Source organism: Corylus avellana, chromosome 3 (assembly GCF_965113065.1).
Source record: "Corylus avellana chromosome 3, dhCorAvel1.hap1.2, whole genome shotgun sequence".
Taxonomy (NCBI): Eukaryota; Viridiplantae; Streptophyta; class Magnoliopsida; order Fagales; family Betulaceae; genus Corylus; species Corylus avellana.
In genome coordinates this window covers 799,738-825,652 of record NC_142492.1, presented here as the reverse complement: position 1 = coordinate 825,652, position 25,915 = coordinate 799,738, and the positions used below count along the sequence as shown (strand labels likewise).

At 35.4% G+C, this 25,915-nt stretch overlaps 3 protein-coding genes across 6 annotated transcripts; all 3 read right to left on the bottom strand.

The window, feature by feature from the left end:
• Window positions 1–414: 414 nt before the first annotated feature.
• Window positions 415–5,706, bottom strand: LOC132175954 (serine/threonine-protein kinase D6PKL2). Of its 4 annotated transcripts, none has more exons than XM_059588050.2 (3): window positions 5,435–5,706; window positions 3,419–4,512; window positions 415–1,557 (listed from the first exon to the last, which is right to left on the bottom strand). In XM_059588050.2, the coding sequence occupies exons 2-3, from the start codon at window positions 4,375–4,377 to the stop codon at window positions 702–704; spliced, it is 1,815 nt and encodes a 604-aa protein (XP_059444033.1). In that variant the 5' UTR covers window positions 4,378–4,512; window positions 5,435–5,706; the 3' UTR covers window positions 415–701. The 4 variants fall into 4 exon arrangements, with proteins under 4 accessions (XP_059444033.1, XP_059444037.1, XP_059444034.1 ...); XM_059588054.2 differs by lacking the exon at window positions 5,435–5,706 and adding an exon at window positions 5,298–5,377; XM_059588051.2 differs by lacking the exon at window positions 5,435–5,706 and adding an exon at window positions 5,187–5,289.
• A 4,557-nt stretch (window positions 5,707–10,263) lies between these two features.
• Window positions 10,264–16,123, bottom strand: RPAC43 (RNA polymerase I subunit 43). The gene is made up of 9 exons (XM_059588055.2): window positions 15,724–16,123; window positions 14,429–14,614; window positions 13,660–13,786; window positions 13,458–13,541; window positions 13,132–13,334; window positions 12,791–12,886; window positions 12,612–12,705; window positions 12,141–12,260; window positions 10,264–10,503 (listed from the first exon to the last, which is right to left on the bottom strand). Exons 1-9 carry the CDS (start codon window positions 15,934–15,936, stop codon window positions 10,400–10,402), a joined length of 1,227 nt encoding a protein of 408 aa, XP_059444038.1. The 5' UTR covers window positions 15,937–16,123; the 3' UTR covers window positions 10,264–10,399.
• A 1,380-nt stretch (window positions 16,124–17,503) lies between these two features.
• Window positions 17,504–24,382, bottom strand: LOC132175117 (26S rRNA (cytosine-C(5))-methyltransferase NOP2B). Its single transcript, XM_059586949.2, is given in 19 exon segments — window positions 17,504–17,937; window positions 17,939–17,984; window positions 18,141–18,403; window positions 19,255–19,354; window positions 19,442–19,521; window positions 19,617–19,709; window positions 20,157–20,231; window positions 20,332–20,400; window positions 20,836–20,945; window positions 21,577–21,629; window positions 22,140–22,213; window positions 22,311–22,382; window positions 22,473–22,547; window positions 22,641–22,724; window positions 22,861–22,994; window positions 23,092–23,155; window positions 23,277–23,449; window positions 23,545–23,802; window positions 24,288–24,382. Coding segments are annotated over 18 exon segments (1,857 nt in total). The 5' UTR covers window positions 23,798–23,802; window positions 24,288–24,382; the 3' UTR covers window positions 17,504–17,898.
• Between the last annotated feature and the right edge of the window lie 1,533 nt (window positions 24,383–25,915).

Here is a 25,915-nt window from a genome sequence, read left to right as displayed (position 1 = left end):
TCAAACCACAATGCTCTAAAAAATGGAAAATTATTATTTTCATTTCATTTCATTTCATAATATATAGTTAGTTAGTGTATTTTAGAGGGGTAAAATTGTCTAAAAAATTAAAATGACAATTTTACCCATCTAAAAAACACTAATCAGATACAATCTATTTCATTTGAAATTGAAAAGATTATATTCCCTAAAAAATAAATGGCTGCTTTTTTAATTTGTCCACATGCACCATTTGTGATACTTTGTAAACCGAGGGAGCTATTTGATTTCAAAGCAAACCAGAGATACTAGAGAAGTTTCCTCAACAAGAAAAAAAAACAAAGAAATTGACTTACACTCATATAGTACAATACTTTTGTTCTCCCATAACCAACAAATTGTGCCATACCATTTGATTATTCATTCATCTCTCAATAAATCAGAATATATGTGCTTTAAAAGTTAGAATGATACAGGTATGACTATGGATGGTTCAATGGCTTAAGTCATTCCTCACAGGAGCAGAGAGCATCATGAACTAAGAACATTTGACTTCTGCAACACAAATTTGAAAATGTTTCATAACAACATAAACATATTGTCATTATGGATGTAAAAACCCTAACTTTCACATAATCAACATTTCAGAAACTCTACATCTTTCTCAAGCAAAAAAAGAAAGAAAAAACAAAAACAAATAGCAGATTGGTTCTGAAAAATAACTAAAAGAAATCGAACTCTAAATAATTTTTATCAGCTGCAGAAGCAGCTTTGTCACTGGTGGACGGCATAGGGGCTGGAATTCGCTCAATCTCTACCGGCTTTGGGATCTCTGGTGGGCTAGCACACCGAATCAAAGCCCAATTTACGCCTTCGAAGAAGGGATGCTGTTTGATCTCTGTTGCTCCTCGCTTATATGCCAACCTATGTTGTGGCTCTTTCACTAATAAGCCTCTTATCAAATCCCTTGCTGAAAAGCTGACCACTGGTGACTCTGGGAACCGCAATGGTTGACCCACAACATTGAACAAAGTGGCCCGGTTCCCCGATCCCTTGAAAGGAGTCTTACCAAACAAGAGCTCGTATAGAAAGATCCCGAAAGTCCACCAATCAACAGCACTGCCATGCCCTTCACCTTTGATAATTTCGGGTGCCAAATACTCATGGGTTCCAACAAATGACATTGAGCGAGCATTGGTTGGCTCTGCAATAAGCTCCGGCAATGGACTGACTTGGTTTCCCATTTCATTCTTGGGTTTCCGGTCTTTCTTGGATTTGCTTGAAAAAAGACGAGGCCCAAAACATGTCGTAGGCGCCACACAAGATGGTTGGATACAGGAGGGCTCAATGCAAGCTGGTTGGACACAATAAACCGGGTTCCTGCGCAAGGGTTCTGACTCAAGTGCAGAAGACTTGACTAGTGTTGGACTCACAGCACAGCGGAGGGAAAGGTCGAAGTCAGAAAGCATTATATGTCCATCTTCCCTCACAAGGACATTTTCCGGTTTGAGGTCACGATAAACAATTCCAAGCATGTGGAGATACTCCAGAGCAAGGAGAATCTCTGCCACGTAGAACCTGCATATTGAAGGTTAAGAGATAATAACAATGAAAATCACAGCCAATTGTATGCAAGGCAGCAAGATTATTGGTTTGCAACAATTATGTGACACAGGACTGACGAGTGCAATCACAGAGAATTTCCTCTTGCTATGTAATTATTCTATATCGAGCATCACAAAAAACCAAAGCATATTCTTGACATTCCAGCAGATAAAAAGAGTCAAAATCCTTTAGATATTGTATTTGGTTTCAGTGGAGGCAAAAAGCCCAAGAGAACATAGGACAAAGCACAGGTCCAAGTGACCCCAGTATCTCATTCTTTAACAAATGCTCAAGCCTTAGGAGGGAATTCTAGAAGAAGAAAAACAAATGGAAGCTTACAAATCTCATTGACAAGCTAGTAAACTTACACCCTTCTCAATAGCTGGATCGATTTTGCATGACAAGTCAGAAGTTTACAGCAGTTCACAAGCCACTTTCCAGAATGACTTTATTGAAGTCTCAAGGGGAAGGTGATTCTCAATGCATACGGTAGGTCAGCCCGAGATTAAGGCCAAAGCTGTAGAAAAGCTTCTACTGCTTCCTCACTAGGGTTCAATACTGAATTTTTTTTAATGGGCATTGTTTCTTCTTCTTATTATTTTTTTAAAAGGTGGAAATACATAAAAGAGAGGTGGGTTCAGTTATCTTTGAAACAGGCCAAACAAAATTAGGGTGCTAAAACTTCATTAATCAACTCCTTCAAACTGTAATCATAATTTGTTCTCTTAATTCTTCAGTTAAAAGAAAAATGATACAAAGGACTTGTTTTGGCTATTTAGTATGATACCGTTGTAGTAACCTGTGTTATAGCTTTTCGTGTTATTTTATACAGTAGCACATAAATGCTAGGCCTCTATGTACCAAGAACCACTAACCCAAAAAGCCAATGATTTCATCAAATTTTTCACCATTGTGCTGGTTCATATGTATTATATCTGTTTATTGCACTAGACATCTTTAGCATTACCAAAGTGCATTCCAGCAAATGCCCTATCAACACATTTGACAAAGCAACTACAAACATCTCTCCTACTGATTGGGCCATTGGGACAACCACGTCATTATTATCCTCACAATTAGCCCAAGCAGCACAATGTCCTCCCTGTCATTCCCTCTAATGACAAATGAAACTGTTTTGCTTGATTGAAAAATTAAATGAAGAATTAAGCAGACTATCCAATATCCGGGAGATGGCCATTTCTTTTAGCAAATAGGATAGTCCAGCTTGGAAGAAGAGAAAGAAAGACCACCTCTGAATAAACTATCATGTAGATAGCCAATGAAGGTTAAAAAAAAATTAATTAACAGATCTTCTAGATGTATAGGGTTTTAACATTGATTCCTATTTTATTTGAGAAACACATTAACTCTAGAGCTTGTTATCACGCACATGCACAATTGCTCCTCAATGCCCAATATGCACAACACCTAATAAAGAAAAGAAGATTTCCTCCAAATTGATATTTAATCACTCTATATAAATTTATTCATACACATAACAACATTTCCTAGGGAATTTACTGGAGCCCATGTATATCTCCACCTGAAAAGATTTTGTTTGCATGAGTAGTTTTTCATCATATTATAGATCAGCGAGATAAAATCCAAATTTTATTCCACAGTATGAGACTAGTAGGTACTCTCATAAAAACTGAAGGTCCAACTTTTAACAATACGTTTGGAATAAAGCAAGATGACAAAGATTTTTTTTTTAAAAAAAAGAACTAAATCTTAATATGAAAGCATGAACCCCAGGACTAACAAAAACAGTTAAAGAAAAATTTATGTGCCTCATTTGAACCATATCGATTCTGAGTAGGGACAAGTTTCTTACTTTACTGCTTGTTCAGAAAAATGCTTCCCTGGTTGCCTCTGCCGAAGTGTGTGCAAGTCACCACCAGGGCAGAACTCCATCACCAAACATGAAAACTTTTCTGACTCAAAATGGTTATATAAGGTCGGGAGGAAGGGATGGTCTAAAGATTGTAGTATTTCTCTTTCTGTCTGAGCCCGAAGCAGTTTTTTACGGTTTGCTAAAGACTCTTTATCCATAATCTTCAATGCAAAATAACACTTTGTTCCAGTCAACTCCGAAAGATACACGCTTCCAATATCACCACAACCCAACTTCTTAAGATGTCTAAAATGGCCCATACCCAATACACCAACTTTTGCTCGGACAGCCTGTATGGCTTCCCATCGAATGTCATTTGCCTTGTGAGGTTTGTTGATACTGCTACTTAAGGTGCTACAAGTGCTTTCGTCGCTCACGTCACTGCTTGTGCTACCTCTGCAGATACTACTCTTCCCACTCTCAACAAAATCGGCTCGATCACTAATTTTGGCACTCCCACTTGTCTTGGCAACACTGTTGGTTCCATCACTGACTTTAGCCGAAGCTGGGCTAACTACATACTCTGATGGTTTCTTTTCTTGATCAGCCCCACCTTCTAGTGAACTCTTAGTCTCGTTCACTGCAGGTCTTAGATAAGCTGGCACATGTTTTGGCTCACCCAACGATAAACTTGACTCTAACTTTCCAGCTAAAGAACTACTGGACTCCTTTTGATGAGAACTCAGCGATCTTTTTTCCTCTTTGGTTTCCACAGGAACCTGCTTTGATGCTACTTCTTGCACACTCTTGGATAATGTTCTTGGTGTCACTGGCTCCGATTTGCTAGTCTTCGTAATCTGTAATGGTGAAGGCCTACGGAAATTTCCTTCTGTTGTTTGACTACCAATCAATTTTCTCTGTTTTTCCGGAGAAGTTCTGGCACCAGATTTTGACGCCATCGACAGAATGCAGACTTGTCAAATAGATCAAATTGAACAAAACCCATCACTCATCCCCCAATTTCACCACATGACTCCCACCATTGACAGTTCCAACTATTTCCATCTCCAAGTCCATCAATAGCAGGGCAAAATCTACAAGACACCAACAAAAGAGATCACCACCGTGCAACATACATAAAATGCTTGAATCTAAGTTGTCAAATCCATGCTATAATCTAGGTCAGACTAATTGAAGGACACTGTTTGAGCAAAGAAAAAAAAAAAAAAAACATATAAGAGAAATCTCCATGTGCAACATACATAATATGCTTGAATAAAAGTTGTCAAATTCAGACCATAACCTAGGTCACACAAATTAAAGAACACTATTCAAGCAAAAAACAGGAACATAACAGAGAATCACAAACATTATTCACCCGTATATCTACATGATCCATGTATTGGATCAAAAACCCAAATTCATGCAACATCCTTTACAACAGCAGTAACGAAGTAAAAAGTCTATGCTCTAGTAGCTTAGACTTTAATTATTTAACTAACAATAAATGAAAAACTTGTTATATAACCGGAAAAAAAAAAAAAAAAAAAAAAGAGAGAGAGAGAGAGAGATTGCACGCATACCCAGATCACAGCTCAAACACTATCAAGAGACCAACCAAGAAATAGGCTGAAAATTTACAAAATCGAAAAACACCATCATCTACCTCAAAATGCCAACCCTTTTTTCGAGAAAAATAAAACTTTCAAGAGGAAAAATGTCATGGATCAAAGAACCATAGAAAAGTGAGAGAGACTCAATGGATTACCACAAAAATGTAGATTCTTCATAGCTCTGGATACACAACAAAGGCCGAAAGAGCAAAAGATAAGAACAAAGTAAAGAGGAATGATACAGATCTCCAAGAACAAAGACCCACCTCTTTGGATCCAAGAACCCCACAAAGACACAGGTTGCTAAAAAACAAAATAGAGTGCAAAGAGAAGCAAAAACCCACTCAAGCAAAATTAGAGTACCCAGTTGAAAAGTAAAGAGAAAAGAAGCCCAAAAGAGTACCTCAGAGAGAGTCTCAAAGATCAGAACTTTGGGGGGTCCTTCGCTTTAGCAGAGTGGGAAAAGAGCACTCACTCTCCACTGTAGAGAGAGATAAAAGAAACCAATGTGTGAGAGCTCCTTCTCCTCAAATGTGTGGAGAGAGAGAGAGAGACAGAGAGAAAGAGAGAGACAGAGAAAAAGAAGAAAGAGAGAGAGAGAAAAGAAAGAAAATTGCTTTGAGTGTGTTAGAAAGAGTTGGGTGTCTCTGTGGGCTACCAATCCATGTATTGTAGAGAGAGAGAGAGAGAGAGAGAGAGAGTCAAAGTTAAAGAGATTTTCTTTTTTTTTTTTTTGGTTCAATTATTTCAATGTATTTTGTTCCCAAACAGAAGGGTCTGAGTCAACATATGGGCCTCCAAAGGCTCCAAGTTGTCCCCTTATGTTTTCTGCTTTTTGAATTTCCCATTTAGGGCTTCAACTTTTTTTTGGAATGACCATTATCTCCCCCTTTGTTAACATTTCTGATTTCCCTCTTCTTCTGTTTTTTCTTTTTCTTTTGTTTCCTGTTGGGGTCCTTGCCTAATGCCAAACATTGAGTTGTCCATAAATAGCCTACTTTTGCCTCTCTTTTTTGGTCATGTATAATCAAGTTATGGGCAAATGGTCCATGATGGTGTTGAGTTGACGAGTGGTTGATCAAGATGAACGGCCAGGATGATGGGTTATTGAAAGGTCAAGCAGGTGGGGTTAGCTAATTATTGGGTTAGGGTTTGGGAGTAATGATGGATAGAAATTATGCTTACTTGCCATTTTTACTTTTCTTTAATAATAAGAGCCAAAACCCAAGTATTTATCCCATAAAGAAACCAAATCCCAAATATTTATACCACTATAAATTCTTTACAAACTAACATGGTAGTTTACGTAAGTTTCACGTGAAAAAAAAAAAGAAGTAACAAAATTTGACCGATAAATTTAATTGTTTAATAATAAATGTTACGGTAGATTACCACGCCAATTTATAAGAAATATGTAAAAAATTGTAGTACCCCTAACATCACTTAAATAAGTGTACTATCCAAAGACCTCCAAATGGTCCAATTTTCTTGAGTAGAAAATGAGTATTCCAGTGTTAGTTTTATATGATAATGACTTGTTTTAGGTATATTGGCAAAAAAGAGGAAGATGAACATGAAAACAAGAAAAGGCTAATGGAATGAGAGAAAGGAAAGGTTATAGCCTTGTTGGGATTTCCTCAATTGGCCTGTCACGAACAACACTAGGCAGGATTTTCCACAACCATTTTTGGCAGAGCTTTTATTCCTTAACAGGATGAAACCAGGCAGAGAAGGAATCATTGAAAAACGTGTGCAAGTATCTCATTTCAGAAGTATTTGTACAAGCAAGTAAGACGAAATTTCGGATCTTCAATAATTTGTTGTTCACGTCGTTAGCAATTCATACAATAAATATAAAAGAATTCTAGGAGAAGGACCTCCAGAGTAGGGAAACCCCCGACCACACCTGTGACCCTTGCCACCTCAAGCAATGGGACCAACAAGAGGGCTCGTGTAGTAAATATAAGATAATTTTATGAGAGTTCACCCGCTCTAATCAAAATCTGTTTTGGCAAATAGACTTCGTATAGGCTCTCTCATATTTGTCGCACAAATTATTAACAATTTAGACAACAAATTCTTAAAAATCTTTATATTCCACTTAACCACCACAAAATCCAAATTAAATTCCAACAATATCTAGATGGGGTGAAGTGAAATTGTAGCCACTCATGCCCTTCAACATAGTTCTGTCTGTCTAGGAATGTTTCAAAAGAAACCCAACAGCTCAATCTTTCCAAATTGATTTGATTCTTTACCTCTTTGGCAAGCATGGACAGCATAGTTATTGCAATAATTCTCCATTTCCCACAACCTCAAATGGAAGATGAGTAATTTTCTTCATAAACGTTGAAATCATATCTCTACTCTATGGTTGGTAACCAAATTGCTTGTTTACCTAGAAAATTATAAGGCATAGATTTTTTGAGATATTTCTTAGTCTATATTTGCTGGAAATTCCAACTTAAGAAGTACCCTTTTTTTTGGGTTATTTCCAAATCAATCAAGTATACTGAAGACGCATGGCGACAACATCTTGACACACTAATCATAGATAGCATGCAAATATTAGGGCAACCAATTTGCTGATAATTCCATAAGCATAAGCAAGTTTTCTGGAACTTGATTTGACCCTTTGGTTTGATCATCGAGTACTAGTTTTTTACAAGCTGAAAGTGACAATTTACGTGTTTCATATCATCCACTAAACAATTGCATTATCTATTAAATTTTATTGCTAATTTTTTCACCTATATGACACAATGTGATATTTATGTAGACCGCTACGCAAGTTTGTAAGGGAATTATAGTAAGAGTTGTAATATTCCATGCATTTTCCTTATTGGTATACTTTTATACCAAGTTTGTTAAGATGTTACGTGCTCATGAAATGCCTGTGGACAAAATCGGTATTTAGGGTCCATTTGGGTTTGTAGTTTCAAAACGTGCGATTTGAAAACACAATTTTTTAAAAACACAATTAAGTGTTTGGACTTTTAGTAAAATAGTGATTTGAATTTTAAAATCGCAGTTTAGTCTTTAAAATTGTTTGTTTCTAAAAACATACCACCTTACCTGCAATTTTAAAACACACATTTGTTTTACATTTCCAACCACAATTCTTTTTAAATGCACTCCATCTTTAGAAGATAAAAGAATGACAAAAGTTCTACGTTTAGCATTACTCGTTCTACATATTATACATATTTGGCATCAAATTTAGTACTCTGCCTACACTGCTGTCCTGCTTAGCATTTTAATCTCCCTGCCAAATTTGGTCCTTCTAAAAGTGAAAATTGTTAGCTTTATATGGTAATGACTCAAATTGCTACTTTCCTTTTTCTTCTTCTTAAGGCATGATTAAAAAAAAAAAGAATTGGGACTGACATTAATTCGTTGATTGAATTGTAACTTGCACAATCCGTGAATGAGAGAATGTCTCATGGAGCTCACCTGATTACTTGCTTGTTGGACAAGTAGACCTCATCAGGACTCTTTTTCAATAAACTGCAATTTGGACAGTCAATTGCAGAGAATTCGGATCGAATGAAAAGAGTAGCGAAAACCTAGTTGAAGATTGTGGCTTTTATAATATAATATATTTTTTTGGAAACAATGTAGAGGCTTTTAAGAAATATGATAGAAGATAAAAACAAAGTAGAGCCTATATATGATTTATTTGCATAATAGGGCTAGTGAGGTGCCAGAGAAACAGGATGCCTTTATTCCTAATCTCCAGGCTTGGCCACATGGTCACATAGACATCAATTACAAATGGAACTGTGCAGTGACCAAAAAATTTTAAAAAAAATAAAAATAATTCTTTCATCAGTTTAAGAAATATATACATGCACATTACAGAATCTTTTCCATCAAACCCTAAGACTTCTTGTTTATTTTAAGACTGACCATTACAGTCTCCTGCTACAGTGGTCCCAATCGTCTAAAGCTTTCACAATTTGATGTATATGGTGGTGTTTGATGATCTGGCATAGAGATGGCACATGTGGCGCAATGTGATTGGAGCAGTTTGTTCTTTTTACACGTGGCAAATGGCTCGCTAACGGGATAGACAGAAGGAGTTTTTTTATAAAATCAGAAAGCCCAATGACCAATTTTATCATTTTTGAAACTTCAATAACTATACTCATCAAAAGCTGGTGGACCAATTTTGTAATTACTTAATCCTACATTTTAAGGAGAAGATGCTACAAGATCCAAATGAAGATCTCCACGACAACATTCAACGACTCTGCCAATGGATCACAGGTTTTTAGGTCATGTGATTTAATAACTTTTATAAATTTGGAAACAACCCCCCAAAAGTTATGTTATTGTAATAAGCCCAGATGAGCCACAACCGCAATGCAAACACGTTTAAACTGACATATGTCCTTAAACATATAATCTCCACATGCACTTTCAATCTTAAAATCACATGCTCTATTAATCTTAATAAGAAATGCATGTGAAAATTACATGTGCGAAGAACAAATGTCAATTTAATAATCTAGAATTAATGCATGATTACTTCTCACAATGAGTTAACACACATTGCAAAATAAACGGGTGACATTTGTCCTTAGAGCATGAAATTTTCACACGAAGTTTCAATCTTAGAATCACACACTCTGCCAATCTTGTTAAAAATGTGTGCGAATTACATGCTCGGTTAATATTTCAATCTAGTATGTCACCTTTCCAAGATAAAAACCCTAGATGAATCAATAGGATTATGATACTTTAACCATCATGACAATACAGAAGAGCTGGAGTCCATGCACAGAGATCTATTTAAATCCCATCATTAGCTTTTTCCCTGGCTGTGCTGAATAACCTGAGAAGCACTAAATAGGACATTCATACAAAGTATCATTCAAGCCTGCTATGCCTCAGGCTGAGCAAAAGCTAACATGATTTCGAGCATATATTCATTAAGGAAAGTGCATTAATTGTGCAATCTTTATTTTTGCTGCCATGATTTGAAGGATTTATGTGAGTTCCTGAGAATTGAGTGACTAAGAATTAGCTGGGGTTATGAGCAGATGGGAATCATTCTGTCTATGACTATGAAGCCCAAAGCAAAACATTCAAGTGAACACCAACACACCATAGATCGATTGTTCACTACAATGAATGTAAATTTTATCCAAACATTCAAGTGATAAATAGCTTTTTATATTTTGAAGTTAGAAGAGGAAGTTAGAATGAAATTCATGAAGATTCAAGAAATCATGAAAAAATAGCTTTTTATATTTTGATATAAATATGTCAAACATCAGTAATCAACCATGCATAAATAGTAAACTAGATCCTCTGCAGTCCTCTCTACTTCATTCTCTTTTAATTATCTGAAGAACAAAGCATATTAAGAGAGATCAGAAATCACACTTTCACACTTGGTTTCCAAAATCTTCACAGCTTCAGTAAATAGTACATCAGGAGGTAATGCTCCAGCCGATTCAACTGTAACTGTAGAGCAAGAGGAAACAAATAAAATTTAGAACTGATCTCAGAATCTTTATACAATTAACAAATATTGAACCCGAACCATGTTCTGTACATACTGAAAATTCAAGAACTATGTATGATTAAATGTTGTTGGAAGTCAAAAAGGTGGAATCATCATCAGTTTCAGTGCCTAACATGATTATTGTTGTCATTGTTTCAAATGCAGAGATAACTTGTGTGTGTGGGAGAAAAAAAAAAATTTATAAATTGTATTTTATTGAAACTGAAGATCTAGGAGGCCCTTGTTTGGCATTGATCCAAGTTTAGCTGTACCGGAACTTTTTTTTTTTTTTTTGTGTGATTTGGCACCGGGTATCTGGAGCTTTGCTCCGACTAATCCCGAGGGTGCACAAACCTTCGGTAAGGAGTTTTCCGCAAGTGCACCTCAGTTAATTCAAGGGGCAAACCTCCAGTCCCATGGCCTCAAGAAGCAGTTTGCATTCAGCGGGTTTCGAACCTAAGACTTTGAGGAGCATACTCAAAGTCCCAGGTTGTCCAACCACTGAGCCAACCCCTTCGAACTTTTAAATCACCTTCATCACTTAAAAGTAAACAGTTACAGCCCTATATTCATTTTAGTTTAAAAAGTGAATAAGAGTTGCCTTGTAATGCGCAGATTTGCAAGCTTATACAAGTAATCAGGCTCCTCTCTAAACAACAATACACATTTTCCTCTTTTTCTTGACAAATGAACAAGAACAATTATTCTGAAGTTCGAGTGTTTAAAATCATTCTCTAAGCCCAATGGGATCTTTCCACTGTCCTATTAGCAAGATGGTTTGGCTGTCTTGTTTTTCTTTTTGGTGTGTACTAGTATCCAACTTCATGGTATGGAGTAGATGATAATTGAGGTAATTTAAAAGGGGACCACATCAACATGAATCATCTTTATGAGGGGAGACGATGCAATTTGGTTCAAATACCATTGATGTACCTATTCATTATGGGAGGCATACGCGGACCCACATGGATCCCACAGTATTCACTGCATCGCAGAAGACAAGGCCCTATTTAAGAATGTTTTGTAACAGGCAACTTTCGTTCGACTGAGTTATGCATGAGTCTTTTACACCATTAGTTAAGCATTTTTCAGATGACTAAAAACATGCAGTAAAACAACACACCTAGAACCTTGTCAAATTACGTTCAAAGAAGGAATCAAGGGGATTTCATTCTCAAGCCTCAAGACCTGCCAGAAAGCATGTTATTGGAGTAACCCTATATAGAGACAAAGCTCTGGGCCATATTTCAATTGCTTCCATCTTGAATATAAGATGTCTGCTGTAACTCGATGATTTCAGGCAGCAACCTGGTGGGATGTAAGCAACGACTTCCTTTGAGGTAGAATATTACTTTTCTTTTGCATTCATTAAACAAATAAGCGACCATGTACCAATTAGGTGTTACTATCCTACTATCCTGAGAAATGTTGCATTGTTGCCTTTTTTAATTAGTGCCTGGCAATTAACCCACCCACTAAACAGAATATGAAACCATCAGCCCCATGGATATGGGGGTGGAGATTCCAACTGACCCAAAATTCATAGGCAAAATGTCCTGCCTAGCTCTAATTAATGCATGAACACCACAATACTTACATATGAAATGATCCTTAACACGACGTAGTGACACACGTTTCTCCCATTCTTCTCCTTCTCTGATGCATTCTCTACACAAAGTGCAAGCTCGTGGTTGGGAGACGGTTAATCTTTTTTTACCTGCCCAACAGACAAATCATCAATTAGGAAAGTGAGTTCTCCCAAAGAAACGGGAAAATGTGATTGCATGTAAAGCTTAATGACAAGACTACATCCACTATTGGGACAAAACCCTTTTTTTTTATTTATTTATTTATTTTTTATATGAATACTATTGGGATAAAACCTGCATTCTATTTTGCATTTATAACATAAAATCCGTTGCCGTCAGTCTGTATAATCTTTTTTTTTTTTTTTTTTATAGGTTATCAGTCTGTACAATCTAAAGCACCTAGAGAACAATTTTTATTTATTTTTGATAAGTAAAGCACCTAGAGAACAAATGTCAAAGAAAGAAAAAGAACACCTCACCATTGGCAACATCTTCAATGTCAAAAACTCCAACTGGGCATTTACTTTTAAGATTTTCAGCCACCTCATCTTCAACCTCTTCCAATAGCACAACCTGAATAAAGTAAACTATTAATACACCTGCTCCTCAGAAACCTTCATAGTGTCAAGATGCAACCCTAAATAAAATATCATCTCACCTCAGGAAGCATCCTATACCAAGCAGTTGCCACCGGCGACCACTTTGCATGTGTTTTACCAATGCCTTTAACGGCATGTACTTCAAGTTCAATTTCCTACAAAAGATGGAACACTTTTTTTTTAATAAGTAATCGAGATATAATTAAAAGTGTAAAGCGCACCCAAGTACATTAAAAGTATACATGAGAAACACCTAACTAGAAGAAGAAGGAAAAAAAAAAAAAAAAAAAAAAAAAAAAGAGCTAGAAAATCATAAAAGCCAAGCTTCAAACGAGATACAATTGCAGTTGTCCAAAGATAACTAGTATTGAAAAAAAAAAAAAAAAAAAATAGGCTTTACCTCACCAGGGCCAAGTTTAGCAATAATAATATCACCAAGTTTTCCCTTAAAGCCAATTGGATTGTCGGAAAATTCTGGTAGAGAGTCTTGGGGGCAAGTAAATTCAGTGTAGGTTTTTGGTTTCGAGGAGGAACTTGAATTCGAGTTTTCTGATTCCAGAAGCTCGGACCCATTAGGTAACCACTTCAAGTCACTTGCTTTTACTGCATTGTTCATTGCATCATCATCAAAAATAACCACCATTAGTAAAAAAAAATAATAATAATCAACTTAAGTTTTGAGAATAAAAAGCTAAAAATATCATCCATAAAACACAAGAACTATACCTGTGCGACGGAGATGTTTCTTTCGTTCACAACGAACATGGAGTTTAAAAACAATGGAATTCCTTTCGTTCAGTGGATTACCATCTAAGGTTGAAAAGAATAAGAAAATACACACTCAGTTCCTTAAAAATGCAAGGGCAAGCAAAACGTGGTATTATCTGTTCCGTCAAAAATTGGACCACTATGTCTATCTGAACCTAACCTGCATATTCAAAAAGCCTCGGATCAACACTGATCGGAATGAGCCCTAATCTGTGGGCAAGAACTTCGTCTTGGATTGCGGATGTATTATTTGCAATAAGAACTTTTTCAATAGCCATCGTTGGAACCTGCATGCAAAACAACCCAAGCGAATTCACCATTACCACTAATACCACATTGTAAACTAAATACTTGTCTGCATATAAAATCCCAATATTCAAGAGAAGGTGCAACATAGTACATGTTTACCCATCATTCACATATAATCAGCATGTTCTTCATCATAGAAGTGCAAATGAAGCATAAGAAAAAGGAAATAGATTTCTTCCCCTTCCATAATCTAAATTAAAAAGAAAGTGACAGAGATGGATGAAGATAATAGAAATAGGTTCACATATAAACAGCATGGTATTTATCATAGAAGTGCAAATGAAGCATAAGAAAAAGGAAATAGATTTCTTCCCCTTCCATAATCTAAATTAAAAAGAAATTGACAGAGATGGATGAAGATAATAGAAATAGGTTCACATATAAACAGCATGGTATTTATCATAGAAGTGCGAATGAAGCATAAGAAAAAGGAAATAGATTTCTTCCCCTTCCATAATCTAAATTAAAAAGAAATTGACAGAGATGGATGAAGATAATAGAAATAGGTTTCTAATCAATTCAACTGAGTACTACCAAATCATAGAGAATTAAATATGAAATCAGGCATATTGGAGTATTTTTAACATTAATTTGACAGAATCGTGCATAAATATCACAACCTCAGAAATGAGGATTCTCCGAAATGCATTGGCAAGTGCTGGATCTACACCAATCATATCAAACTCCATGTCTTCATCTGAGTATCGAATCACTTCAACTCTAAATTTGTCGCGGAAATGGTCCAATCGAAAACTATTATCTACTCCAACAGACGCAAAAGCACCAGAATATTGTATTGTATCTGTCTACATACACCAAGGTCAAAAGATGTAAGAAACTAAGCAAAAAAAAAAAAAAAAAAAAAAGAACAACCAACAATTCCAAACACTCACACTTCTGACCAGTTAGAAAGGAAAAGTGAAAAACATAAAGGGCTATAATTCAAGGTTTCCTGTTTACATCACTTGGTTCAATTATGCTAAAGGCAGAGGGATAAAGTCTTGTCTTTTCAGTTCCAGATAGTTTTCCTTCTTTTTTTTTTTTTTTAAAAAAAAGGAACTTTAATAAAACTTCTATCTTACTCAACCAACTAAGCTTATACTTGAATTAGCTTGTTCTTTCATTCCGAAGACTTCTGTGCGGTTACAAAGAAAAACTGAAAAAAAAAAAAAAAAAGAAAAAGAAAAAAAAAGGGCTGTAATTCTGGGTTTCCTGTTTATGCCACTTCGTTTGAAAAAGAATAAGAAGTCAGCTAAGCTTATAGTTGAATTACTTTGGAGGGACAAATTTTATATTTTCAGACGAAATCATTTTTAAAAAAACGAACCTTAATCCGAAGTTCTATTTTAGTCAACTAAGTAAGCATATAATTAAATTATGCAGGGCAGTGGGATCAAGTCTTCTTCTATCAGTCGCAAATAATCTTTAAAATAAAACGAAAGAACTTTTTATCCAAATTTCTATTTCACTTAATACCTCCTATGAAACAGCAAACAAAAGAAATTGGTACAACATTGGAAAAAACATGATTATACATATTACCATAAGGCTTAACTGCGGCTACATACATGTATATATACATATACATAAACAAGTACTGCCACAGAAAAATTAAACAGATGCAGTAATTAAACCATTTAATTAATATTCCTCAAAAAAAATTAAGAGGGAGGTTAATAATTTATAAAACGAAGAGAACCCATAAAGTAGAGTTTGAGGGTGTTTCAAATTTCACACCAGACAGAGAAAAAACAACAATAACAACAACAACAATAACAACAACAGGACCCAAAAACAAATAAGAGGTATTTATGAAATTGGAAGAAGACCCAGAAACAAATAATGGGTAGTTACGAAATTGGAAGAATTTGACATGTAAAATAGCAAAAAGGATTTGTAAGAGTTAGAGGAAAACATGGTTGGGAGCGTCAGCGTTGCAGAGGACGCGGGTTCTCTGGAGCTCCACGTGCGGTGGGAGTTTCATAGGCACATCTGGAAGACTCATTATGTAATCCAGTCCTCCTTTCGATTTTTCTCCTCCTGACTGAGACTCAGACTCAGACTCAGACATTGATTCTGCTTCAGTTTCTTCTTCTTCTTCAGACATTCTTTCATCTCGCCTGGCCATTCTTTTGGTGTACTTTTCTATCTCTCTGTCTCTCTTTCTCTGCGTGTGTGTGTGTGTGTTTTTTTTCCTTTTCCTCGGGGAGGTTTTAGTTGCTAGGGTTCTAAGGTTTAGCGGAGAGGCTAAACTAAAGAGATGGGTGTTGAGGGTTTTAAGGTTTAAGGGTTGCCCAACAAGAAGTCAGAGAGAGTGAGAGAAAGGCTTCGAGGGTTTTAAGGTTTAAAGACTTCAAAGGGTTACCCGAAAAAAAAATAATAATAAATAAATAATAAAATAATAAAATAAAAATAAAAATAAAAATTACAGTTTACCCCTAAAATTGACAACGTTTTTCAATTCGAACAATAAAGTTTTAATTTTTGCACTCTATCCCCACAACGTTCCAATTTTTTTTCAATTCGACCAATATTATCCCAAAATTCTCATATTGCCCCTAATTTTTATTTTTTATAAATAAAAAAAAAAACAAAAACAAATTTGAGGGTGCAAAAATTACCGATGGCCAAAGCGAATTTTTTTTTAAAAAAATAAAAAATTATGGGCAATATGGAAAGTTTTGGATACATTTGATCAAATTGTAAAAATTTGAAACTTTGAGGGGTGGATTGCAAAAATTGAAACTTTAGTATTCGAATTCAAAAACACTGTCAACTTTGGGGGTAAACTGTAATTTTCCCAACATTTAAAAAAAATAAAAAAAAACTCCTTAACCCACTCGCAAACAAACTCTTTTAAGAGTTGGAAACAAGATCGATGAAGGGTGAGACTTACCCTCTCCTACCATGACTACATTTCTATTTTACTTTCTTTTCCTTTTTTTTATTTTATTTTTTTTTAATTTTTTATTTTTTATGGTTCATTGCATTATTAAAGTTTTGTGAAGATATTTGTGAGGAATGGACCATGATAGAGGATAATGGCCCCTAAATGAAATAAAGTAATATTTTTCCTTTATTTTTAGTGGATCCTAGATTTGGAGTAAAGTGTTATAAATTTCAAAATTTTAAGCATTTATGGATATTTTGGGCCGTCTCTTTTGGGTTCCGTTTTTCAAACCCAACTCATATATTTTTGAGAAAAGCCCACATACTCCCTTTTTCTAACTCATATATTTTTGAGAAAAGCCCACATACTCCCTTCAGAAAAAACTTATATATATATATATATATATATATATAGAATCTAATGGAGGGTATACATGTTATTTCTTAGTAAATATGTTATCACATCATTTAAAATTTTAAACGACGTAAGACCGTATATACACCTAAATGCAACAAAGCAAAATCAAAATAAGTCCTCTAAGTAAAATTGAAAGGATCCTATCATGCAGAAAATGGGGGTTAATTTAAAGTTATAGTGCTAAGCAATTTATGCAATTAAACACAGAATTACCACCAAAACAGCACACTGATGATACTAGGGTAATAATCAAAATTGATTCTTTACAAACATTTGAGAAACAAAGCCTTGTTAACTCAAATATGGATCCTACATTCCAAAACTTCATAAAGCTATGGCTGTTTTGTACTTTGGAGTTTGTATTGAATGTGGATTTCCCAGGAAAAAAAAAAAGGGGCAAAGCTTCAAATTTTTTCATATAACCGAATCCTAAAATTGCATATAAATTTGTATTGAAAACAAAAACAATAACAAATTTACTTCCAAATAAACAAAACCTTTAAAACTTGTAAAGACCAAGAAGTGCGAGCTATTACAAGTTTTCCCTTCCACTGATGCTTACAAGAACAAATTTTGATATCTTTTTTCTTAGCAAAACAAAATTGGATATTATAAATACTAAGCTGGAGATCATTACAGTAAGGTTGAAGTAACCCCTTGATTATCTTGTGATCACATTGCAAAAGCGTGCATGAGCTTCTCTGGTGAACACTCCCCCTGTTAATACAGTAATGCAGGCAGTTTGTACCAGAACTTAACCATTAGTAATTTATCGACCATGATTCATGTATTGCCACTAGTCGCTCCACTTCTTCCACTACTCGCGTGCAGCCTTCTTATTTTCCCTCAATGCTCTTCTCTTCTCTTCCCTGCAAGTGTTTGAGAGAAATGAAGATTTGGTTGTACAAAGCAGACAAACAACACCCTAATTTGTGTGAACTTTAAACCTACATTATAAAGGATGTATAGAATGCAATTATTTTAATGGATGAAAGAGTTTGGTGAAACATGGAGACTGCTGTTACCTTGCTTTCGAGATATTTTCTCTTGATTGGGATTTCCTTTTCTCCTTCTTCTCCTCTCTTGTTAGGTATTTCCTTTTATACCCTTCTTTGGCAGTTGTATGTGCTTCTTTTTTGCCATTTTCAATAACACCGTCTTCCAAAACCTCTTCTTTTGTAGTGTCAAATGTCAATTCCACAGCATTATTTCCACTGTCGCCCTCCACCGTTTCTAACGGTTCATCAGAATGTTCTGCAGCTGGCTTTGAATTGCTAAATTTTTTCAACTGCAAGAAATTTTTGTAAAAAATAATAAGATGGAGAAATCAAAGTTACCCGCAATAAACTGAAGTGCAGGGACATTACATAAACTATCCAGAAAGTCAGGTCCAAAATACTAAATTTGGACAGAGCGACTTTCAAGAAAACCCATTCTGGTTGAAGTTGTCATTTGTTGCAACAAGGCTAAACTGCAGGACATTCATGTTTTCTGTATCCAACTCCAAGCCTAGACTGTCAATTCCCCAGCATTCTTGCCGCTAAGTTTGTTTTCCTTTTCTTTTTCTTTTTTTGGCGCAGACATTGATATAATTGATAAGAGTACTACTTCCTTAGGGAAAATACAAACTATATTTACCAAACTGAAGAATTAAGGGTAAGATTTTGAGTGGTTAGAAGCACTGATAGTACGGGCCTGTTACGTAAAGAGATGTTCTAGTGGTTGACAACTTTTGCATTCTATACTTTGGGATTAGATAACAAAATAATTGAGAAAGTAGAAAGTTTAAGCAATCTCAGAAGTACTTGAAGAGCTACAGCAAAGGCCATCACTTATATTACCTGTCTATGGAGTCAAGCAAGCTAAAGTTAGGAAGCTAAAGAAGTAAGAGTCCATCATTTCAGGCAGGTGCTTGGAATCACAAATTCATTTCCTTTTGCCAGGTGTGACAAATTTAGGTGCACATGGTGCTTACAGAAGCATTTGAATTTTGTTTTATCAAAGGTGTGGGCCGTGTGGCTTCTCCAAAACCCCCCTCCCCACCAACCCAACACACGCACACACTAACAAGGTTTGCGATTAGGGAAAAAAATGTTTGCTTTTTAAGAAACAACATTATTTTCAAAGACTGGTACCTACCTTCGCCACAAAAAAGCCATCCATATTGTGAACATGAGGATAGAAACGCCTTGTCTTTTCCAAGGATGGGTGAAAGCGTTGTTCCCTAAACCTAATAAACCTGGTAGACAGGAAAACATAATTAAATGTGGATATTCACAAGGTTTGACAGCAGCTATGGTGCACAAAATTGACAGATTATTGTTACCCTGGACGTCCAAAGTCAAGCCCACAAGACACCAATTTAACATTCCTCTTCTTGAGTGCATAGTCAACAACTGCTTCATTCTGCAAGATGTAACTTTAGGATGGGAAAGAAAAACAAAGGGGAAAAAAAGAGCAAGCGTACTTGGAAATCCTCAAGATTGTCCTTATAAACAAACCTCAGCAACCATTATGGAACAGGTGGAGTAAACAACGAATCCACCAGATTTTGAATTGGCATCCACCATATCAATGGCCGCAAGAATCAATTGCTACAGAAAAAAGAATACAGCTTGAGAAGAGCTTCACATGCTAAAGCATCTGAATGGCAAAGAAAGAGGGTAATTTTGCCACCTTTCTCTGGGCAAGTAAAAAATGTCACAACTAGAAACTTTTTGGTGCACTTCAGTTTCAAAATATTAGGGTATATGGAGCACTGAATAGTATTTCCATTTTGATATTTTGGCATTAAAATTTTCTACTTTAATGCTCCGTTTGTTTCGACATAAAATGATTTTCAAAAAACATTTTTCCATATTTTCAGGTGTTTGGTGCGATGGAAAATATTTTTGGTTTGACCGAAAAAGCCACTTTAATTTTTAGAAAAACCGTAAACTATTTTCCGAGTTTGAGTATCTCATTTTCAAATTGTCAAACCGAGCTAGAACGTCACTGGGACTTGACTAGGGAACAGTATAAAGTACAAAGTACAAATTCACCTTCTGCAAATGTGCACATTTCTTAATTTCTTCCAAGCTTTTAGTGTTCTTAACAGACTCATCTTTAGATATGACCTGCAAAATAAGTACAGATCACTTAGTTTTGTAAAATAGTTAATGAAAGAAGAAGTCAAACAAGGAGAGTAAATAGTTGAACATCACCCCAATTACTTACCCCAGTCCCACTGCAAGGGGCATCCAGCAAGACTCTATCAGCTGTATTGACACCCAAAACCTTGGGGAGCTGAAACAGAAGAATGAAAAAAATAAAAACTAAAAAATCTTATACACTAGTCGAGTCCAAGCCCTTCTTCTTTAGGAAAAGCAATGATAATATGCTGTGAAGTAATTTCCATGTCTAGCATGCTTAAACTTGTAGATAATCAGAATGTTCCTATCATCATACATAATAAAGCAATAATAACAGTGAAGTAATTTCCATGTTTAACATGCTTAAACTAATAGGTAATCAGAATGTTGCTATCCCCATACATAATCATTACGCATTTCAATTAATTTGAGAACCATTTTGCAATAAAAAGAAATTTTTTTTCTATTCCACAAAATTAACTATGCAACATTAACAAAACAAACGTCCAGGCTTTGATAAAATCAAGCATTCCTCAAAACATTAACTTTCTAAATTTTATGCAAGAACCATGCAAAACAAAAATCAAACCTCCTTTCCGTCGTAGTTACAAACTACAGTGTTCGTCACCCCCATTCGATGTAGATTTGCAGTGAGTGACTTAAGCCTTGGTGCCTTCATCTCATTTGCGATAATTATTCCTGGTGAAATGGCATCAGAACACCAGAAAATTAATGAAATAGAATTATGGAACTTCTACATGAACTTAACAAACAAGAAAAGAGTGGTCACGGCAGCACAAGGACATCTTAACAACAAAGCCTTATGTATCTTTTCCTTTCAGGCAATATAAACACAGTTGACCCTCTCATAATTAATATAAACACAGTTGACCCTCCAGGAATAAACTTTGTCTCGTGTAGATATCTAATGTTCCTGTTAATTTTCAAAAAAAAAAAAATCTCACAGCTATTAGTATATTAACCATTAGAATAAAGTACTGTGCTTGTTTTTAAATACTGCAGATTTAACTGCCTTTATTTAAAATGTATTCTTTTTAAAAGTAAACTGTGCAACTAAGATGATCGAAAAATACTTCAAAGCTCATAATTAAAGAAAGTTACATCCATGAGATGAAAGTAAGTAGTTGAGGCATGAAGAAGAACAAAGATCAGTATTTTATAGTTGCCAAAAATTAAAAAAATAATAATAATAAATAAATAAAGATTCTTAGGGGTTAGATTATAGATATCTTGCGTCATATTTCTCTATGACAGATTAAGACCTTCATAACACATTAATCAATTAAAATAATTAGATATTACCACATACCACTATTTTTCATAAGAGCAGCAATGTATGTTGTTTTGCCACCAGGTGCAGCCCTGCATGAGGGTATAATTGTTATAAAATCAATAGAATGTAGTGATAATTATACTAGCAGAAGAATTGTATAAACATTCTGACTATTTTTATTTTCATGTTACAGTAAACATTATGAAAGTTTCAGACACTTAAGTTTTTGACACAAACAAAGTTTGTGCGAGAGAGAGAGATGCACGCAAGTTGTACATGTAGATGAGATTATGTGTCCCACATTTCAGTTACTTACTTTACTGATCCCTCTGCCTGAGGCTTAAGCAAGTAAGTAGTTCCACAATAAGCAAAAGATATTACATCTGTTTCACTCTCTTTACCTGAGATTGTGTCAAAAGCGTGACTACAATAGCACAGATTTGCAACACAAAGAACTTTTAACTTTTAAGTGGAGCTACAAGTCACCCAGGCATTTGCAAAGAAGTGCACAGTTTTGCATAAAATCCAGATACCACATAGTTTGTCTGAAAAACAACACAAAATAACAGCTAAAAATTTCATCTTTTAGTATGACTTACGCCATATCAACGATCCGTTCCCTTTCTTGAGGAGCAAGGGCCATGATAGGCAAAAATGAGCTTGCACTTTGGAGCTGTGGAAAAACAAAAATTAGAGCCCTAAGGACACCACATAGAATAAGTGAAATGAGATACAGTGTCAGTAGAATGTTAACAAATGAAGCCACCTACCATGTAGAAACCTGCCATATATTCAGGAGTTGCACCAATGGGCACTTGTGAATCATATACAACCAGTCCAACCTGCAATGGCCATATCAGTACCTATTATATTATCAAGTATAAGATAAGATTGAGAGAGAACAGAAAGTAAACAGATAAACCACTCCTTACTTTTGACCACTTGCTTAAGGGATCTAGGTTCACTCCTCTGTTAATCAGAACATCCGCCAAATCCCGCCTCCGTGTCTAAGTTGAGTCAAAACAATATTTTATAGTATCGAGAAGAAAAACATAAAGTAGTCACAGATAAGATCTAGCAGCATACAACAGTTATGTCACCTTTAAAGTATTAGTTCGTAGACATATGGGTCGAGGCTTCTCAAAGGCTTCAATAAGTTCCAGAAGTTCAACAACTGGGAACATCTGTAACAGAGCGCACAAATCGTTATATAGAAGCCCAGAAACACAAGTTTTTTTTGTTGGGGGAGGAGGGGGTTAGAAAACATAGATACAATGATTACATGGGACAAGAGAGAAAGAGAGAGAAATGATCACCCACCTCGACTAAAGCCCCAATTAGGAAATCATTGTAGCCATAGTATGAACTTAAATCCTTCTTAAGCTGCTCAATGTAATCCTTCCGTGTTGTGCCCTCTTGCTTCAAAGCCTTAAAATTTGAAAGCACTCGAACAACTGAAGGAAATTTTAAAATTAAATTTGAAGAAAAACAAAGCAGAAGAACTTTGAAAATAGTAAAAGATAAAAACAAACTAAAAGAAATATTACTCACTCTCTTTTATCCTCCTTTGGAGATTTGAAAGATCAGGGGGCCCACGTGCCTCTTCATCAAGTTCCTAAGTTATTTTAAAAATAAAATAAAAGCATGGTAGAAGATTTCAGCCGATCAAGACAGAAAAATCAATGAAATTGTCAACTAATTATTTTACAAATCATAACATGGCAACGAGAATAAACCTTCTTGGTAGGTAATCTGAATTCATCAGATTCCTCTTTAATGTTGAGCTGAATTTCCTTCTCTGCGTCTTCTTCTTCTTGAGCCCTTTCTGCATCAATAGCTTTTGACTTCTTCTCGATATCAGATTCATCTGAATCTGACCCCAAGTCTGAGCCTGAGCCCGAACCTTTCTCTGCATCAATAGAATAAAATAACTTCAAATAACTAAATAACCAAAAATTGAAAGAAAAAAAATATACGAGAACCTTAACATATGAGAATCACAACCTTCATCATCACTTCCTTGTAGGAAATCATCAGCTAACGGATCATCCCCATCAGAAGAAATTTCTGAACCAGAACCAAAATCTTGCTCATCTCCATCAAAATCCTCGTGTTCCTCTACTTCTTCATTCATACTATCAGAATGGTCGGAAACATCATCTTCTTTTGTGTGTTTAGCAGTAAAAAACTCATTCTTTTGCTTCTTTTTAGGTGGAGGTTTTTGTGACTTAGCACCCTTTTTCTTATTAGCACCCATTGCAGCTGTGGAAACAGAGTACACATTCAAAATGGCAAATATGCAACAACCCATCAAACAATTTTACACAAATAATGATACTATCAACTGAATCAGTTAAATGGGTGCAGAATGAACTGAGCCAAAACGAATATTGGGTTATTCGAGCTCCAAGCTCCGCCCCAGCTTGGCTTGACAAAAAAATTGTTAAGCTAGGAGCTAAATGGATTTCTCTCTCCATGACTAACCTAATTCAAATAAACACATGACTAACACCACACCAAGCGCAAGCACGCACACACACACACACAACTACATAAGCAGAAATAGTAAACTCCAGCAGTTGATGGATTCTGACACACATTAATCAGCAATATATGCGACGAAAAGCTCCAATTTTGAAATCATGGAAGGCAAATTTTGGCGCAAAATCAAATGCCAAGCTCAACCAAACAAGTTATAACTAAATATACACTTTCAAAAGGAACTAGGCTGAGCATGAGCAGCTTACCTGGTCGTATTTCACACAGAGAGGGAGACAAGAGAGGGTTTCACGGTTTAGACGTCGTCGTCTTCTTCTTGGTCGGCTAGGGTTTAGGGTTTATGAGCGAGAGAGAGAGAGAACAAATTTCCCAAAGTAAAAGTAGCAAAATTTAATGGAAATATGGGCTTTTTTTTGGGCCGTATTGACAGGCTTGGGCTTTCTGCTTGACTTTTTCTGGATCCATAAGTCTGATACAGGCTGCAAAGATTGAAAAAGAGAAATTATGAGTGGTTTGGGCTATGACTGCTCTTAGCCGTTAGGACTAGTACTCTTTCTTCTTTTTTTTTATTATTATTTTTTAATAAGCCTGACATTTATTACGTTAATTACTAAATAATTAAATTTTGTAGAAAAAACTTATTACTTCATTTTTTTAACATGTAGCACCATGTGACACTCACCTAAACTATCGTGTTATTTTGTAAATAACTTATAGTAAAAGTTAAAGCAAATTTGAAAATGTTAACATTGAGTCGTGAACAAAATAAGGTAAGGTGACATCTTCCACACATAATAATAGATTTTTAATAACAATTCAAGCAATGGAATAGAGCAGTCCTATGGAAGAGATAACAATGCCAATAATATATGTAATTTGTTGTTTCTTGGTCCAAAAATAAAAAAGGTAATTTTTACCTATCTATGAAATATTATTTTCCATTAAGCCACCATCAAAGATATTACTACTTATTTGGCTTTACCAATTAGTACAAAATGTAAAAGAGTTTTACCTTCAAGGTTCATAGACCAATTTGAATGGATTTGATCAATAGATTATCCATATAAGTGGGTGAACTTTATTTGGTTCGTTATTAAGTGAGATATGACTTTATTAATAATTATAAGAAACTTTAATTGTAAGTTAACTAGTTCTTTTAGAATGATAGCGCAAATGTAATTACTCATTTCTCTAAGTAGTAACGAATGATATTAAAGCCATGGTCAATGAGTTTTATAAATAGTGTGTCATTTATTCTCCATCAGCCAAGTGGTTTGTTTCATAGATCAGTAAGTGTGGGTTAGAGAGGGGAGGAGAGATAGATAGGGTTAGATGCTGACTTGATCAGAGTCGAAATTTGCCATACTCCAACTTCTAACCCGACGACGATAGTCAAAAGTCGAATCAACCCCTAATTCAACTTGCACCTTAAAAGGATGCCGAGCAGAACCAATCCCAATAACGTCGACTTGAAAATGGGTAACCAGTCTAGCGGCTACAGCAAAAAGGCATGTCATGACCCAAAATCTCCATCCTAGTAATGAATCATGATGAACAATCGCCAAAACCATCATGATAATCATCAAACCATACCACCAATGCCTTTGCATAAACTTCTCTTGAGCACAACCATCATTGTATGCCCTTTGCTGAAAATCAAATAGAGGAAACTGTGTGTATAACTGAGGAAAGAAACCCTAAATCCTAAACCCTAATCCTATCACCACCAACCAACCAGAGAAATAAAAATGATTGCCATGATTGTCATCATATCTTGATCACAATCATGATCTTCACCAACAGTTGTAAGGGCATAGATTGCATTGCTGAAAACCATCATATCTTTGCCCATCTCTCACCACATTCTTTTCTGTCA

Excerpts from the sequence above, each read along its gene's own strand:
- RPAC43 (XM_059588055.2), bottom strand. The coding sequence starts at position 15,936 with ATGGCCAGGCGAGATGAAAGAATGTCTGAAGAAGAAGAAGAAACTGAA. Across the intron at positions 13,335-13,457 it reads GAAACATCTCCGTCGCACAG|TAAAAGCAAGTGACTTGAAG; the intron begins GTATAGTTCTTG and ends TGAACAATGCAG. Across the intron at positions 12,261-12,611 it reads CATTGAAGATGTTGCCAATG|GTAAAAAAAGATTAACCGTC; the intron begins GTGAGGTGTTCT and ends TCTGTTGGGCAG.
- LOC132175954 (XM_059588050.2), bottom strand. The coding sequence starts at position 4,377 with ATGGCGTCAAAATCTGGTGCCAGAACTTCTCCGGAAAAACAGAGAAAA. Across the intron at positions 1,558-3,418 it reads TTTTCTGAACAAGCAGTAAA|GTTCTACGTGGCAGAGATTC; the intron begins GTAAGAAACTTG and ends TTCAATATGCAG.